Here is a 13,672-nt window from a genome sequence, read left to right on the forward strand (position 1 = left end):
GGGCCAAGGCAATTCGATATGTGTGGTTTGCATTTATTCTTCTATTGTCAATTTCAATATTAATCTGTCTTCTTAATTTGTGTCAAGTTATATCACGTATCCTTAAAATCGCGTATAAATTCAATTGTTATCCATTTTTGAGGGTAAACAGATCTATTAAAAGCTAATATATACTTATAAAGAAAATACTTAATATAATAGGCGAACAATTGAATGTTTCATATTCAGATAGACAAAGTGTAAATAGATCCTAAGAAGGCGAGGTGTGGGAAGGAGGACATAGGTTTTCAATAATTCTATATTGAATGCGTGCTTAGTTTTTAGATTCTTATTTATCTTAGTTAAAAATAATAAAAGCAATGAAATCATAATCTGATAACTAGGACTATCTGAAAATAAAAAAAGATTGCAGTGAAAATAAAATAAAATATAGAAGACTGGATGGGATACTCTTTCCCTATCTCTATGCTAAAAACAAGGAAAATCAAGGATAATCTTGCAAGTTGCAACCCTCCTTTTTCTTCCTCTGCAGTAAAAGGTGGACAGTAAAACAAAAAAAAAAATTTTAATGTCGTGTTCAATATTCACGCAGTGGGGACTATACAACTAAAATTAAAGTCGATAGTTCGGATGATATGAAGATTTCATAAAAAAATCTGAATAAACAATTCAATTTTAATGTCGTGTACAAATATACATGTGGTATGGCCGTATGGACTATACTACTGAAAAGTCGATACTTCGGATCATATAAAGATATCATAGAAAACCTAATTAGTTGTAGAAAAAATAAATGCACTGGGGGAATTAAGGTCTAATTAGTAATTAGATTAAAGTCTAAGTAGAAACAAACAGGTAAAGAATTATACATCAAAAACCATAAAAGGGGTAAAATTGGGTTCTGGATATGTATGCTCGTTGGGTAAAATTAAACTAGGATGTGGATGTGTATATATTGGACTATAGTGGCCAATAATCTGATATCTTAAGAAGAAGTTAATTTATTAGTTGATCCATATGTTTTTCAATCTCGACACATTTCCAACTCCAATCTAATAAAGGGCATATATGTTCTCATATATGCGACCTACACTGGCAAATTAAATGTCTGAATCCTCCGATTCTAACACAAAAGTAGAGAGGGTCAAGAGACGATCAAATGTTCAATTGTACTGTAAACCAAAATGTTTGAGGCGAATTGGTGTAATTTGCCCTTGGGCAATTTCAATTTTACTTAAAGGGAAATAGTTTTAACTTAAAAAAGAGACTTCTCAAAATTTTGTAAGAAAATGGTTTCATGTTTTCTAGGCAATTCTGGAAGAGAAAAGTGGAGAAATTGACACGAAGCAGAAGAGTCCAGGAGTCACTAGAAGCTCTAGCCACGTCTAGAGAAGTTGACACGCCAGCTAATACACACCAATACAGTGATCAGAAGTTTTTAGTTGCTTATATAATCTCCTCAATATACAGATTCGATGCAGACGGAAACCATTATAAAAGTAGTAGTATTTATTGCATATATATACAAATACAAAAGCTCCAAGATGCAAACAAGATTGGCAATTTCTTCAGCTACAAAACTTCATCGACTCTTATTGGCACAATCTCAGAAGAGTGTTGAATACCTTCCAAACAGATTTTGCTCTTCTACTGTTGGTCGAACAGCTGATCCCGCCGTCCATTCTGGACCTCTTGAAGTAAGTCATCTACAAACTAAATCTCAACCATTTCAATGTCTGAATTTGTGATAATGATGAACGTAAATTGGGGGCTGAGTCAAACTTGGACGATATAAAAACAGGTGAAATTAATAAATGGATCATGATTCAATATGTTAAAAGTTACTTGGTTCAAAATAGAAAATTAGAAATGGCTAGCTCAACTAACAAGTTATCCTGTGTAACAGGATCGTATCCCCTTTATTATTTGTGGTTTAGTAAAAGTATAGGTAAGTCTAATTTTTATAAAAATGTTAGCTTAGACGTTCAAATTTACATGATTTTATATATCCAAGGACGTAAGTTTAGGTTGCAATTACATTTTGATTCACTAGCTTAACCTGTTTTGAAAGTTTGTTGGGGTCAATGAACTAGTACGTTGTATTAATTTGCAGGGAGATGACTTAGAAGAATCAGTAAAAGCAGCAGAAAACGAAAGGAAACAACCAAATATAAAGCCCGGTAAAGATAACGAGGCATTTGTGCCACCAAAATCACCAACCGGGTCATCCCAGAAGATAGAGAGTACAGGGGTAAACAAACCTATAGACCCTTTGACACAACAAAAGCGACATAAATCTAATGTTAGCCGCTCTAATGGAGCGCTATCATTAGAAGATGTTAGCTGCGTGGGATTAGACGGTACACCGTGGCCTGACGAAGCGAAAGACAGAGGAGCGCAATTAGAAGATGACAGAGAATACTTCAAGCATCATAAGCCCTCGCCTTTGGCAGAGATGGAGATGGCTGATACGAGGAAGCCTATTACACAGGCCACTGATGCACCAGCGGGTGCTGGTGTCGCTTTTTATCCGGCGCCTGACGGCGGGGTAATGGTTTGGAGGCCGGAGCAATTGGAGACTGCTGAAGAGTCTCTGATGAGAGCGATGGAGATATGGAAACAGAACGCTATGAGAGGTGACCCTGATTCACCACATGGTAGGATTCTAAGACAACTTCGTGGTGAGAACTGGTGATCTGATGACTAGTTCACCTAGTAAAGCAGCTAATTAGTAGCCAATACCAGGTCTTTAGTTAGTCCCAGGTTTTTGGCTGTCATGCCTGTGTGCAAGTGTAAATGGAAAAGGAAATGGAAACTTAATTAGTTTGGATTTGAAGAAATGGTTTCTGTTCATTTAGATCAGAGGGTTGCAGATTGGGATTTATCAGCTTTAAGAAAAAAAATCTGTTTTGGACAGTACGCGAATAGAAGATACAAATGCTATCATGTATTGGTTTAGCATGTAACATGTTTATCATTAAAACGGATAACAATTAAATTTGTATGCAGTTTTAATGATATGTGGATAGATTCAACACAAATAATAAAGAATACTAAATAAACGAATTAAAGATAAAATGAATAATCAAATCAGTTATAATGTTATGGTCCAGTTTGAACTTTTGAACTTGGATTGGGCAATAGTTTCTGCTCTCGATTGAATTCTTGGTTCGGAGCCAATTGAGAATAAAGAACATAAGTAAAGTAAGATTGAGAATAAAGAACAACAGTAAAGTAAGAACTATGCAATACTGCTCTCGATTGAATTCTTGGTTCGGAGCCAATTGAGAATAAAGAACATAAGTAAAGTAAGATTGAGAATAAAGAACAACAGTAAAGTAAGAACTATGCAATAGCTATGAAGTAGAAAAATGAGTTTGTATTGTCTTAATATGCATGCTACCATGTATCTTATCAAAGAAAAACGTCATCTTTATATAGTAGGAGAATTTCATCCCTAGTACAAGTCTAAAAAAGATAAAAATTCTCATCTCTCGTTAATTACTGATCCGTAACTGCCATCGAGCGAGATCCGTGCTGTGATATCCGGTTGGTTCGGGATATCACGGCCCTATATCTGTCGCATACCATCGTTCATTGCGCTTCCCGAAGTATCAGAGTTTGTCCTGAGTCTGGGGTACGTCGTCTTATCAGGTCCGATGGCGAGCACTCCATTCGGGACTTAATACAAAGAGTTCCTAGCTTCGATTTCAATCTCATATATTCATTCTCTTACATTGTTTGATCCACCAAAAATTGGGGTGTGCGTTAACCCCGATTTCACACGTATACAAATAGTTCCCTCGTTTCTCAGAGAGTAGGTTTTGCCGAGATGATGAAAAACGATAGATGAACCTCGGTTCCTTCCTTCATACGTTATAACCGAGGTGACAAGTAAGCCGAAATGTCCCATCAGTCGCGTCGTTCCGACTTCGAACACGTGTCGGTGATCGGCTGGTTGTCTTCGAACGCGTAACGTCGCGTATTGATTGCATTTTTCCCTATAAAAGCTTTGACCTTTTATACTTCTTTCACTTTCCGATCCTAGCTTTTACCTTTGAATTTTCAAGCGGCTTCAACTTTTTCAAATATTCATATCTTCATCTCTAATCTTCAAATCTTCATATTTGTTCTACGATTTCTAATTCAGATCTTCATATCTTCATTCCGCATTCAAACCTTCATACTCTTTTCTTCAAACCTTCATACTTTTCCTTCGAATCTTCATACTTTCCTTCAAATCTTCATAGTTTCCCAGATCACGATGGCTAAAATTTCCAAGTCAGTGCCTCAACAGGTTGTCCATCCGGCCGCAAATGCCGAGGTGGCTGAGCCGAGATGGATGCAGTCAAGGTCGAGGTCGAAGAGTGGAAAGGCAGGATGGACCGCCTGGCCTCGGAAAAGGAGACTGCCCGGGCGCAGTTGACCTCGGCGGAGGCCCAACTTCGAGCGACGAGGGAAAAGGCTGAGGCACGGTCCCAAAAAATTGAGGAGCTACTGTCTCAGCTAAGCTCGGCTGTTGCCGATCGAGAGACTCTTTCCAAGGAGCTTAAAGCGGCCAAGTCGGTGGTAGAAGTAACCAATACCGATGAGATGGTGACCTAGTATAAAGCCCGAACCCTCGGGGTTTTGATTTGTCGGCCGAGGTCGAAAGTTCTAAGAGGATCGAGGCCGAGGCCAAGAAGTTGGCGTATCTCGAGGACGAAGAAGACTCTGAGGGTTCGGGCGGATTCGGGGATGGAGAAGACTCCGATGGTCTGGGTGATGAGGCGGGCTCCGGTGGAGACCAAGCCATTTAAATGCCTTGTAGTTTTCTCCTTGTTTTTGTACTTTTGTATCTTTTTGTCGAGGCCGTTTGGCCTTTATAAAGATCTTTATATATATATATATATAAGGCTCTTTTTCCCTTCGATATTTTTTAAGCTTGTTTCTTTTCGCTTTTTTCTTTATGATTGTGAAGAATGCCTTAGCACGTAATAATTAGGTCTTGTTCGGAGGTTCGAACAAGCCTTGCTCTCGATATTATTTGTTTAAGACTCGTGGGGGGCTCGGTATGACTGGAAGTTTTCTCCAAAGTACTTAGAACCTTTTAGATTACAATTTGCCAAGGGTAGCCTTTTGAACCAGTTTAGAAATTTTGAAGGCCTTAATTGTTTTTGGTTACAGGTCTCGGACGTCTCCGAGCCGTTTTAAGACGGCCGTAGCCTTTCTAGTTCGGGTGTTGCCTAGTGGGATTGTTACCCCGAGTCATCCAGGCTTAACCGAGATAACCGTCCCTAAATGGAGGTGGCCGTAGCCTTTAAAGTTCGGGCACTGCCAAATAAATTTTGTGCCCCCGGGCTTCATTATCTCGGGTTGTCCGAACCCGTCTTGGGCGGAGGTCCCCGAGTGAGGTGGCCCTTGGGCTCGATGTCTTTAGGGGATCGAATGTAAGAAAGAAAAATTTTCAAGGGGCAAAATATTTATCCGCAAGGTAGAAACTTCCTTTCAATTTTGTGCGTAATATACAAAGTTACATGTGTTCAAGCTTTGTGTCCGGGCTCGGGCGGTCTATGTGGGCACGGTTCATTCGACCGTTTGGCCCTTACAGTAAATCCTATCGATTGAGCCTAGATTATTCGAGCACAAAGTTTCTTTCCTTGCCAAAATCATTATCCGAGGGTGATGCCCCCCAGTGTTCGAGGTCGATCATAGAGAAGCCTCGGATACTGTTGACAACCGGTCTTCGATTCTAAGTTAGCACTATCCAGTGTTGCCTCGTTAAAAACCTTGTCGGAAAATCCATTTGGGACAAAACCGGTTCAAGGGAAAAAGAGTGCAACGCGTACTTTTAGGCCTAAAAATTTGTATCGTTCTTTTGACGATTACCTGCAAGCGTTAGTCCAAAATGTAAATAAATAAAAGAAGTAAACGGGGTCGTACCTTAGCAGTAATATCGTTTCAAGTGAGTTATGTTCCAGTTGTTTGGTAATCGCTCACCATTCATTGCTTCAAGTTTGTACGACCCTTTTTCGATGATCTCGATAATTTGATACGGACCTCCCTAGTTCAGCCCCAGCTTCCCTTCGTTCGGGTTCCTGGTGTTTAATGTGACCTTTCTCAACACTAAGTCCCCGACATTGAAGTGTCGAAGGTTGGATCTTCGATTGTAATACCTCCCGATCCGTTATTTTTGGGCGGCCATCCGGACGAGGGAGGCTTCGCGCCTTTCATCTAACAGTTCGAGGCTCGTATTTATCGTCTCGTTGTTTGATTCTTCGATTGTATATCAGAACCTGAGACTCAGTTCTCTGACTTCGATCGGTATTAGAGATTCGGCGTCGTAAACCAACGAAAATGGGGTGTCCTCGGTACTGGACTTCGAGGTCGTACGGTATGCCCATAGGACTTCGAGAAAGATATATTTCCATTTTCCTTTGGCGTCGGTCAATCTCTTTCTGATGTTTTGGAGTATGGTTTTGTTCGTGGACTCCGCTTGCCTGTTCCCACTAGTGATAGGGTGTTTACAAGATTCTTTTGATCTTATGACCTTCGATAAACTTGCTTACTATGCTGCCGACGAACTGCTTCCCATTGTCACACACGATCTCAACCGGCATACCAAACCGACATATTATGTGGTCCCAGATGAAATTAATGACGTCATTCTCCCTGACTTTCTCAAACGCCTAGTCTTCCACCCATTTAGAAAAATAGTCAGTCATAAACAATATAAATTGAGCCTTACCGGGTGCCCATGAAAGGGGGCCGACGATGTCCATCCCATATTTCATGAACGGCCAGGGTGACAAGACCGAATGTAGCAGCTCCCCGAGCTGATGAATCATCGGAGCATGCCTTTGACATCCATCGCATTTTTGTACGAACTCCTTCGCGTCCTTTTCCATGTTAATCCAATAGTAGCCGACTCTGATTATTTTCTGAACTAATGATTCGGCGCCCGAATGATTTCCCCAGGTGCCTTCGTGAATTTTCCTCAGAACATACTCGGTGTCTCTTGGTCCTAGACATATTGCGAGTGGGCTATCGAACATTCTCCGGAACAGTGTACCGTCTTCGGACAAGCTGAACCGGGCCGTCTTTGTACATAGAGTCGTCGATTCCTTAGGGTCCGAGGGCAGTTTTCCGGTCTTCAGATATTCTATATATTTATTTATCCAGTCCCAAGTTAGTCTTGTTGAGTTTATCTCGGCATGACCTTCTTCCACTACCGATCTCATGAGTTGTACGACCGCCCCCGTGTTGAACTCATCGTCGTCGACCGACGACTCCAAGTTAGCAAAGGCATCGGCCTCGCTGTTTTGATCCCGAGGCACATGTTGTAGAGTCCACTCCTTGAACCAATGTAACATTACCTGTAGTTTATCCAGGTATCTTTGTATTCGTTCCTCTATGACTTCGAACGTCCCATTAACTTGGTTCACCACAAGGAGGGAGTTGCACTTAGCTTCGATTACCTCTTCGCCCAAGCTTTTGGCCAGTTTGAGACCTGCAATCATGTACTCGTACTCGACCTCATTGTTAGTTAATTTTACAGTCCTAATATATTGTCTAACTATATTACCTATTTGTGGCTTCAATACAATGCCGAGTCCGGACCCTTTTGCGTTCGAGGCGTCGTCTGTCAAAGAGGGTCCAGATTCCCGAAGAAGTCCCCGAGCTTAACAACAAATCTTTCTCGACCTCGGGTATTAGGGTCGGCGTAAAGTCATCTACAAAGTCTGCTAAAATTTGAGATTTAATGGCGGTCCGAGGCCGATATTCGATATCGTACCCGCTAATCTCTACGGCCTATTTGGCTAACCGTCTTGAGAGTTCGGATTTATGCATTACATTCCTTAACGGGTAAGTGGTTACGACACATATGGGGTGACATTGAAAGTACCATTTCAGCTTCCTAGAGGCGCTTAGCAAAGCGAGCGCCAATTTTTCTTGGTGAAGGTGTCTAGTTTCGGTCTCACCTAAAGTCCTGCTAACATAGTAAATTGGAAATTACGTACCTTTCTCTTCCCGGACTAGGAATCCACTTACCGCTATCTCTGATACTGCCAAGTATAAGTATAGTTGTTCGTCTGTCTTCAGTGTGTGAAGCAGCGGTGGGCTCGATAGATATCGCTTGAGCTCCTCCAAGGCTTGTTGGCAATCCGGGGTCCATGAGAAGTTACCCTTTTTCTTCAATAGTGAGAAGAACTGGTGGCTTTTGTCAGAGGACCTCAAAATAAATCGTCCCAAAGTGGCTATGTGTCCGGTTAACCTTTGTACGACCTTCACATTGTCCACAACAGTGATATCTTCGATGGCCTTATCGGGGTTGATCTCGATTCCCCGGTTGGATACCATGAATTCCAAGGAATTTACCAGACCCGACTCCGAATGCACATTTCTTCGAATTCAGCTTCATATTGTATTTCTTCAATATGCTGAAGGTTTCCTGCAAATGTTTCAAATGGTCCTCTGCTCACAGGGACTTAACCAACATATTGTCAATGTAAACCTCCATTAATTTTCCTATTTGTTCTTCGAACATTCGATTTACTAGGCGTTGGTAAGTGGCACCGGCGTTTTTTAGTCCGAACGGCATCACGTTATAGCAGTAGGTGCCGTACTTAGTGATGAAGGAAGTTTTTTCCTGATCACCCGGGTCCATCCGAATTTGGTTGTACCCGGAATAAGCGTCGAGAAATTTGAGGATCTCGTGGCCGGCCGTTGCATCGATCATGCAATCGATGTTAGGCAAAGGGAAAGAGTCCTTGGGACACGCTTTATTCAAGTCTTTATAGTCCACACACATTCTTAATTTGTTCCCCTTTTTTGGGACTACTACTACGTTTGCTAACTAGTCCGGGTATTAAACATCCCGGATGGACCCTATTTTAAGGAGTTTAGATATCTCGTCCTTGATGAAAGCATGTTTGACCTCGGACTGGGGTCTCCTCTTATGCTTGACTGGGTGGAACTTCGGGTCCATACTTAGCTTGTGAGTGATTATTTTCGGCGGGATCCCTGTCATATCAAGGTGGGACCCAACGAAACAATCTTTATTAGCTATAAGAAATTGAATGAGTTTTTTCTTGAGCTCGGGATTCAACCCCATGCCCAGGTATACCTTTCGATCGGGCAAGCGTTCGGTCAGTACGACTTGCTCCAGTTCCTCGACCGTTGATTTGGTAGCATCGTAATCATCGGGAGCTATGAAAGACCTGGGAACCCCATAGTCGTTGTCCTCACCCATCTCCTACTTCTCTGGTTGGGACGGAGTCGGTGTCAGTAGTTGCTATTTGGTTTCTCCTTTGGTGACCGGACCCAGCTCCTTCGATGTCGAAAGTGTGGATATCGGGACCACCTCGTCGACCGCAAACATCTCTTTTGTGGCCGGTTGTTCTCCGTAAACTGTTTTTATTCCTTCCGGCGTTGGGAACTTCAACACCTGGTGCAGAGTCGAGGGTACTGCCCTCATGTCCCCTTCGATCACATAGAACTTTGTTTCATGAACGGTCCCGGCGATGTTCACTGGTAATGTTATCTCCCTTTTAATGGTCTCACATGCTATATTGAACCTGTTTAGGACTCGAACCGCAGGCACGATCTGATCTTGTAGGCCGAGCTGTTCCACGACCCTCGATCTGATGATGTTGGCCGAGCTACCTGGATCAATTAACACACGCTTAACTCGAGATTTATTTATAAGTACTAATATTACCAATGCATCGTTGTGGGTCTGCACGATCCCGTCAGCTTCTTCGTCGTTGAAGGACAAGGTTCCCTCCGGCACATAATCCCGAGTCCGTTTTTCCCTTGTGATAGATACTTTGGTGCGCTTTAGCATCGACCCCACCGATGATCATGTTAATGACATGCTGAGGTTCCTCCTGTTCGATCTGTTTACCAGAATCTCTATTCCTAAAGTGGTTCTTGGCTCGATAGCTTAGGAGCTCTCGGAGATGCCCGTTATTGAATAGCCGGGCTACTTCCTCTCTTAATTGTCGGCAATCTTCTGTCCTGTGACCGTGAGTACCATGATATTTGCACATTAAGTTAGGATCCATTTGGTTTGAATCGGATTGTAGAGGTCGAGGCCATTTGGTGTCTTTGATACGCCCAATGGCTGATACGATGGCGGCGGTGACGACGTTAAAGTTGTACTCCAATAGCCTTGGCTCTTCCTTCGGCCCGATGGGCCTGTCGAAACTATTTTTGCTCATGAGCCCCCTGTTGTTTTACCTCGATCACTTATTCTTTCACTTTTCACGGGGTTTTGCCCAAATCCACTACATCTTCGGTTTCCATTGTATGGTTGATATCGATCCATGTTCAACCTTGGTTCACGATCAACATCTTTTCTGGATCTGCCGACTGTTCTGACGGGATAAACAGACCCGGAAGGGGCCCCGAGTTGATAGTCTTCGACCCTGATTTTTGATTGATATCGATTATGCACGTCGGCCCAAGTGACAGTCGGGTACTCCACCAGATTTTGTTTCAACTGTTGTGAAGCCAACGAGCTTCGAGCATTGAGTCCATGGGTGAAGGCTTGAACGGCGCAATCGTCCGCGACCGGAGGCAAGTCCATCCGTTCCATTTGAAATCGGGACACGAATTCCCTAAGCATCTCATTATCCCTCAGCTTCACTTTGAAAAGGTCTGACTTCCTGGTCTCGACCTTGATAGCCCTGGCGTGTGCTTTTACGAAGGAATTTGCAAGCATAGCAAACGAGTCAATAGAATTAGGAGGTAGGTTGTGATACCATATCGTAGCTCCCTTGGACAGAGTTTTCCCAAACTTTTTCAGAAGGACAAACTCGATCTCGTCATCCTCCAAGTCGTTCCCTTTGATGGCGCATGTGTAGGAAGTCACATGCTCATTTGGGTCGGTCGTTGCGTTGTACTTCAGAATCTTGGGCATGCGGAACTTCTTTGGGATCGGCTTCGGCGCTGCGCTCGGAGGAAAAGGTTTTTGAACAAACTTCTTGGAATCCAGGCCCTTCAATATCGGAGGTGCTCCTAGGATTTGGTCGACCCTGGAATTGTAGGTTTCCACCTTTTTGTCATTGGCTTTGATTTTCTTCTCCCCCGATTCTATCTATTTTGTCAATTTCCCGAGCATTTTTATGATCTCGGGGTTAGTCCCCGATTCATTTTCATTCGACCTTTCCGCGATCGGTTCATTTCTGCGGGTGACTTCCCGGGATGGCTCGGGCTCAACCCTGCTTGGCGCTCGGCTTTGGTTATGCAACTGGGCTATCGTTTCTCGTTGAGCCTGTAATATTTCGAATATCACCTGCAAATTGATCCCATCGTTTTCACCACTGTGCGTATTCTGGACAATTGATCGGACTTCCCTGCGCACGCTGTTGTCGGGACCGGTAGGAAAATTTGTGTTGATGGCCACATGGGTACTGGCGTCGATAGGGTCCGCGACCTGAACTCCGCCGAGATTGAATAGGGGCACCTTCGTTATTGGGTGCTACATTATTGTTCTCGCCATGGTGGGTGGACTCCACATCCATGTTTAGAGGGGCAGACTGGGGTTTGACATTTCGATTTTAACCTAGAATCGAAGACACTTCAAAGAACAAGTGTAAAATAGGGTGTGTTACGGGAATTTGTATCAAATTGCCGCTATTATCCTTAGCCCACGGTGGGTGCCAAACTGTTTACCCTCAAAATCAGATAACAATTAAATTTGTAAGTGGTTTTAAGGATACACGGATTGACTTGATACAATCAATAAATTAAGTTACTATTGAATAAATAAAGATAAAATAAATTCAAACCACATGCGTTGGATAGTTTCATCCTTAGTGAAATAGCCACTCTCGAGCCGGGCTCGCCACGACCGGTAAATTATTGAAAAAGAACAAGAGCTAAAGATAGAGAGAATAATAATATATTACTTTTGAATGCGTGTTACAATATGTTTCATGAATTATCAGACCCCCTTTATATAGTAGGGGAGTCCTATTTTAGGTACAACTTTATAAAAGGTAAAATATCTTTTGATTCACTAATTGCCGGTTCTTTATCGATACGTGCCGAGATCCCCGCCGTAATATTCGGCCGGTCACGGATATTTCGGCCTTCTGTTGGCTATGTCGGATTGTCTGACAATGTTCTTCGAAGTCGATCGAGGTCAAGACCAATTCCGGGATCATGGCCTCGATATTCTCGAGGGCAGGCGTCATGCCCCCGAGTTCGGTGGGACTTTGACCCGATTTCGGTCCCTTGCCACCATGTCTCGAGCCTGGCTTATTTTGTCGGAGGCCGGGATGCACCCTGAGCTCGATTTCATCGATTTCACCCATATACAGTTATGTTTGTCACAAAATAAATATTGCTCTCCCACAGACAGATGGTTGTGAGTTTATGTTCCCATTAAAGGTCCAGCGCATATACATTAATTCATAAGCAATTCTACCGTAATGTGTTCTAAATATCCCTATTTAGGTTTAATGGTACATTCTACTAGAGGATGAATGTTGTCACTGAATTATCCATCAATTTATATTCAGTTTCTCTGAAATACCTCATGAAGTGCCAGAGGATAACAATTCTGAAATTGAAAGGGAGTACAATCTCTGCTCGAACAATTTGGCATACTTAATTTTTACTATTTTGAGAATCAATCCTAGAAGATAAACATTGATGCTGTTGCCCTAATCGTAAGTCCGGTTGTAGGTGTACCTTTTCTCCGAACAAAATTATTAACGTTATGATAGTTCTAAGGGCGAGATAACGTTGATCAACTGATTAACGATGAATGCATGTATTTTATGAAGTATAATGGATGTAACTGACACATGAGCTCCTATTTGTAGAAGTTTGAATAGGCAATGTACTTCTTTAAGCGTAGTATAAGACATGGAAGCTTCATGTATGGTTAATATGTAACTAAAGAACGCCGAACTAATAGTTAAATAGGCAAAATACATAGACTACCCCTAAATTATGGATCAAATCTCTGTTATATATTTTTTATGGACAAAAATTATTTTGCACGAGTGCCCCCAAGAGATGCTACTTTTTTCTTGACTAGTTTTTCAAAACATGTGTAATATCACGCACCAGTCATACAGCGACACGTGTCATTGGCTTAAAAAAAAAAAGAAAAAAGAAAAAAAAAAAATGAAAAGGAACCCATCTCCTTCGGTGTGCCTTCACAGTCCCGCCACCACTACTCCTCCGTCAACAATCATCTTTCATCCTTCATCCATTAACATACGCATATTCAAGAAACAATCATGGATAGACTAAAAATATAACCCAGTTTTTATCGTCCCACCATCATTACTCACCTTCCACAGCTTTCTCATTATCTTCATTGCCGTCGAGCATCCAAAAAACCCAAACCTCTACCTTACAATTCAACAAAAAAAAAAAATAGAAGCCCTGTATTTTTTTTTTCGAAAACTTTTGAGATATAATAAGTGGGTTTTCTTTATGGCTCCCCCATTGAAAAGGGAAAAAAAAGAGAAGATTCTTCTACATTGTTCTTCTAATCTCACTTGAAGATTTCATTACAGATTCTTCTACATTGTTTATAATTTCTTCCATAATTGATTTTTTCATCTGTTACAATTTGAACAAATTTTTTCATTGAAAGTAGAGAAAATGGATAGTAAACATTATCTTACATTTGAACCAGATTACTTTAGAAAACTAAAAAAAAAGGAAG

At 41.9% G+C, this 13,672-nt stretch overlaps 1 protein-coding gene across 1 annotated transcript; it reads left to right on the forward strand.

The window, feature by feature from the left end:
• Positions 1-1,460: 1,460 nt before the first annotated feature.
• On the forward strand, positions 1,461-2,857 carry LOC104095314 (uncharacterized). The gene is made up of 2 exons (XM_009601413.3): positions 1,461-1,697; positions 2,114-2,857. The coding sequence occupies exons 1-2, from the start codon at positions 1,476-1,478 to the stop codon at positions 2,693-2,695; spliced, it is 804 nt and encodes a 267-aa protein (XP_009599708.1). The 5' UTR covers positions 1,461-1,475; the 3' UTR covers positions 2,696-2,857.
• The last annotated feature ends 10,815 nt before the right edge of the window (positions 2,858-13,672 follow it).

Source organism: Nicotiana tomentosiformis, chromosome 1 (genome assembly GCF_000390325.3).
Source record: "Nicotiana tomentosiformis chromosome 1, ASM39032v3, whole genome shotgun sequence".
Taxonomy (NCBI): Eukaryota; Viridiplantae; Streptophyta; class Magnoliopsida; order Solanales; family Solanaceae; genus Nicotiana; species Nicotiana tomentosiformis.

Excerpts from the sequence above, each read along its gene's own strand:
- LOC104095314 (XM_009601413.3), top strand. The coding sequence starts at position 1,476 with ATGCAGACGGAAACCATTATAAAAGTAGTAGTATTTATTGCATATATA. Across the intron at positions 1,698-2,113 it reads TCCATTCTGGACCTCTTGAA|GGAGATGACTTAGAAGAATC; the intron begins GTAAGTCATCTA and ends ATTAATTTGCAG.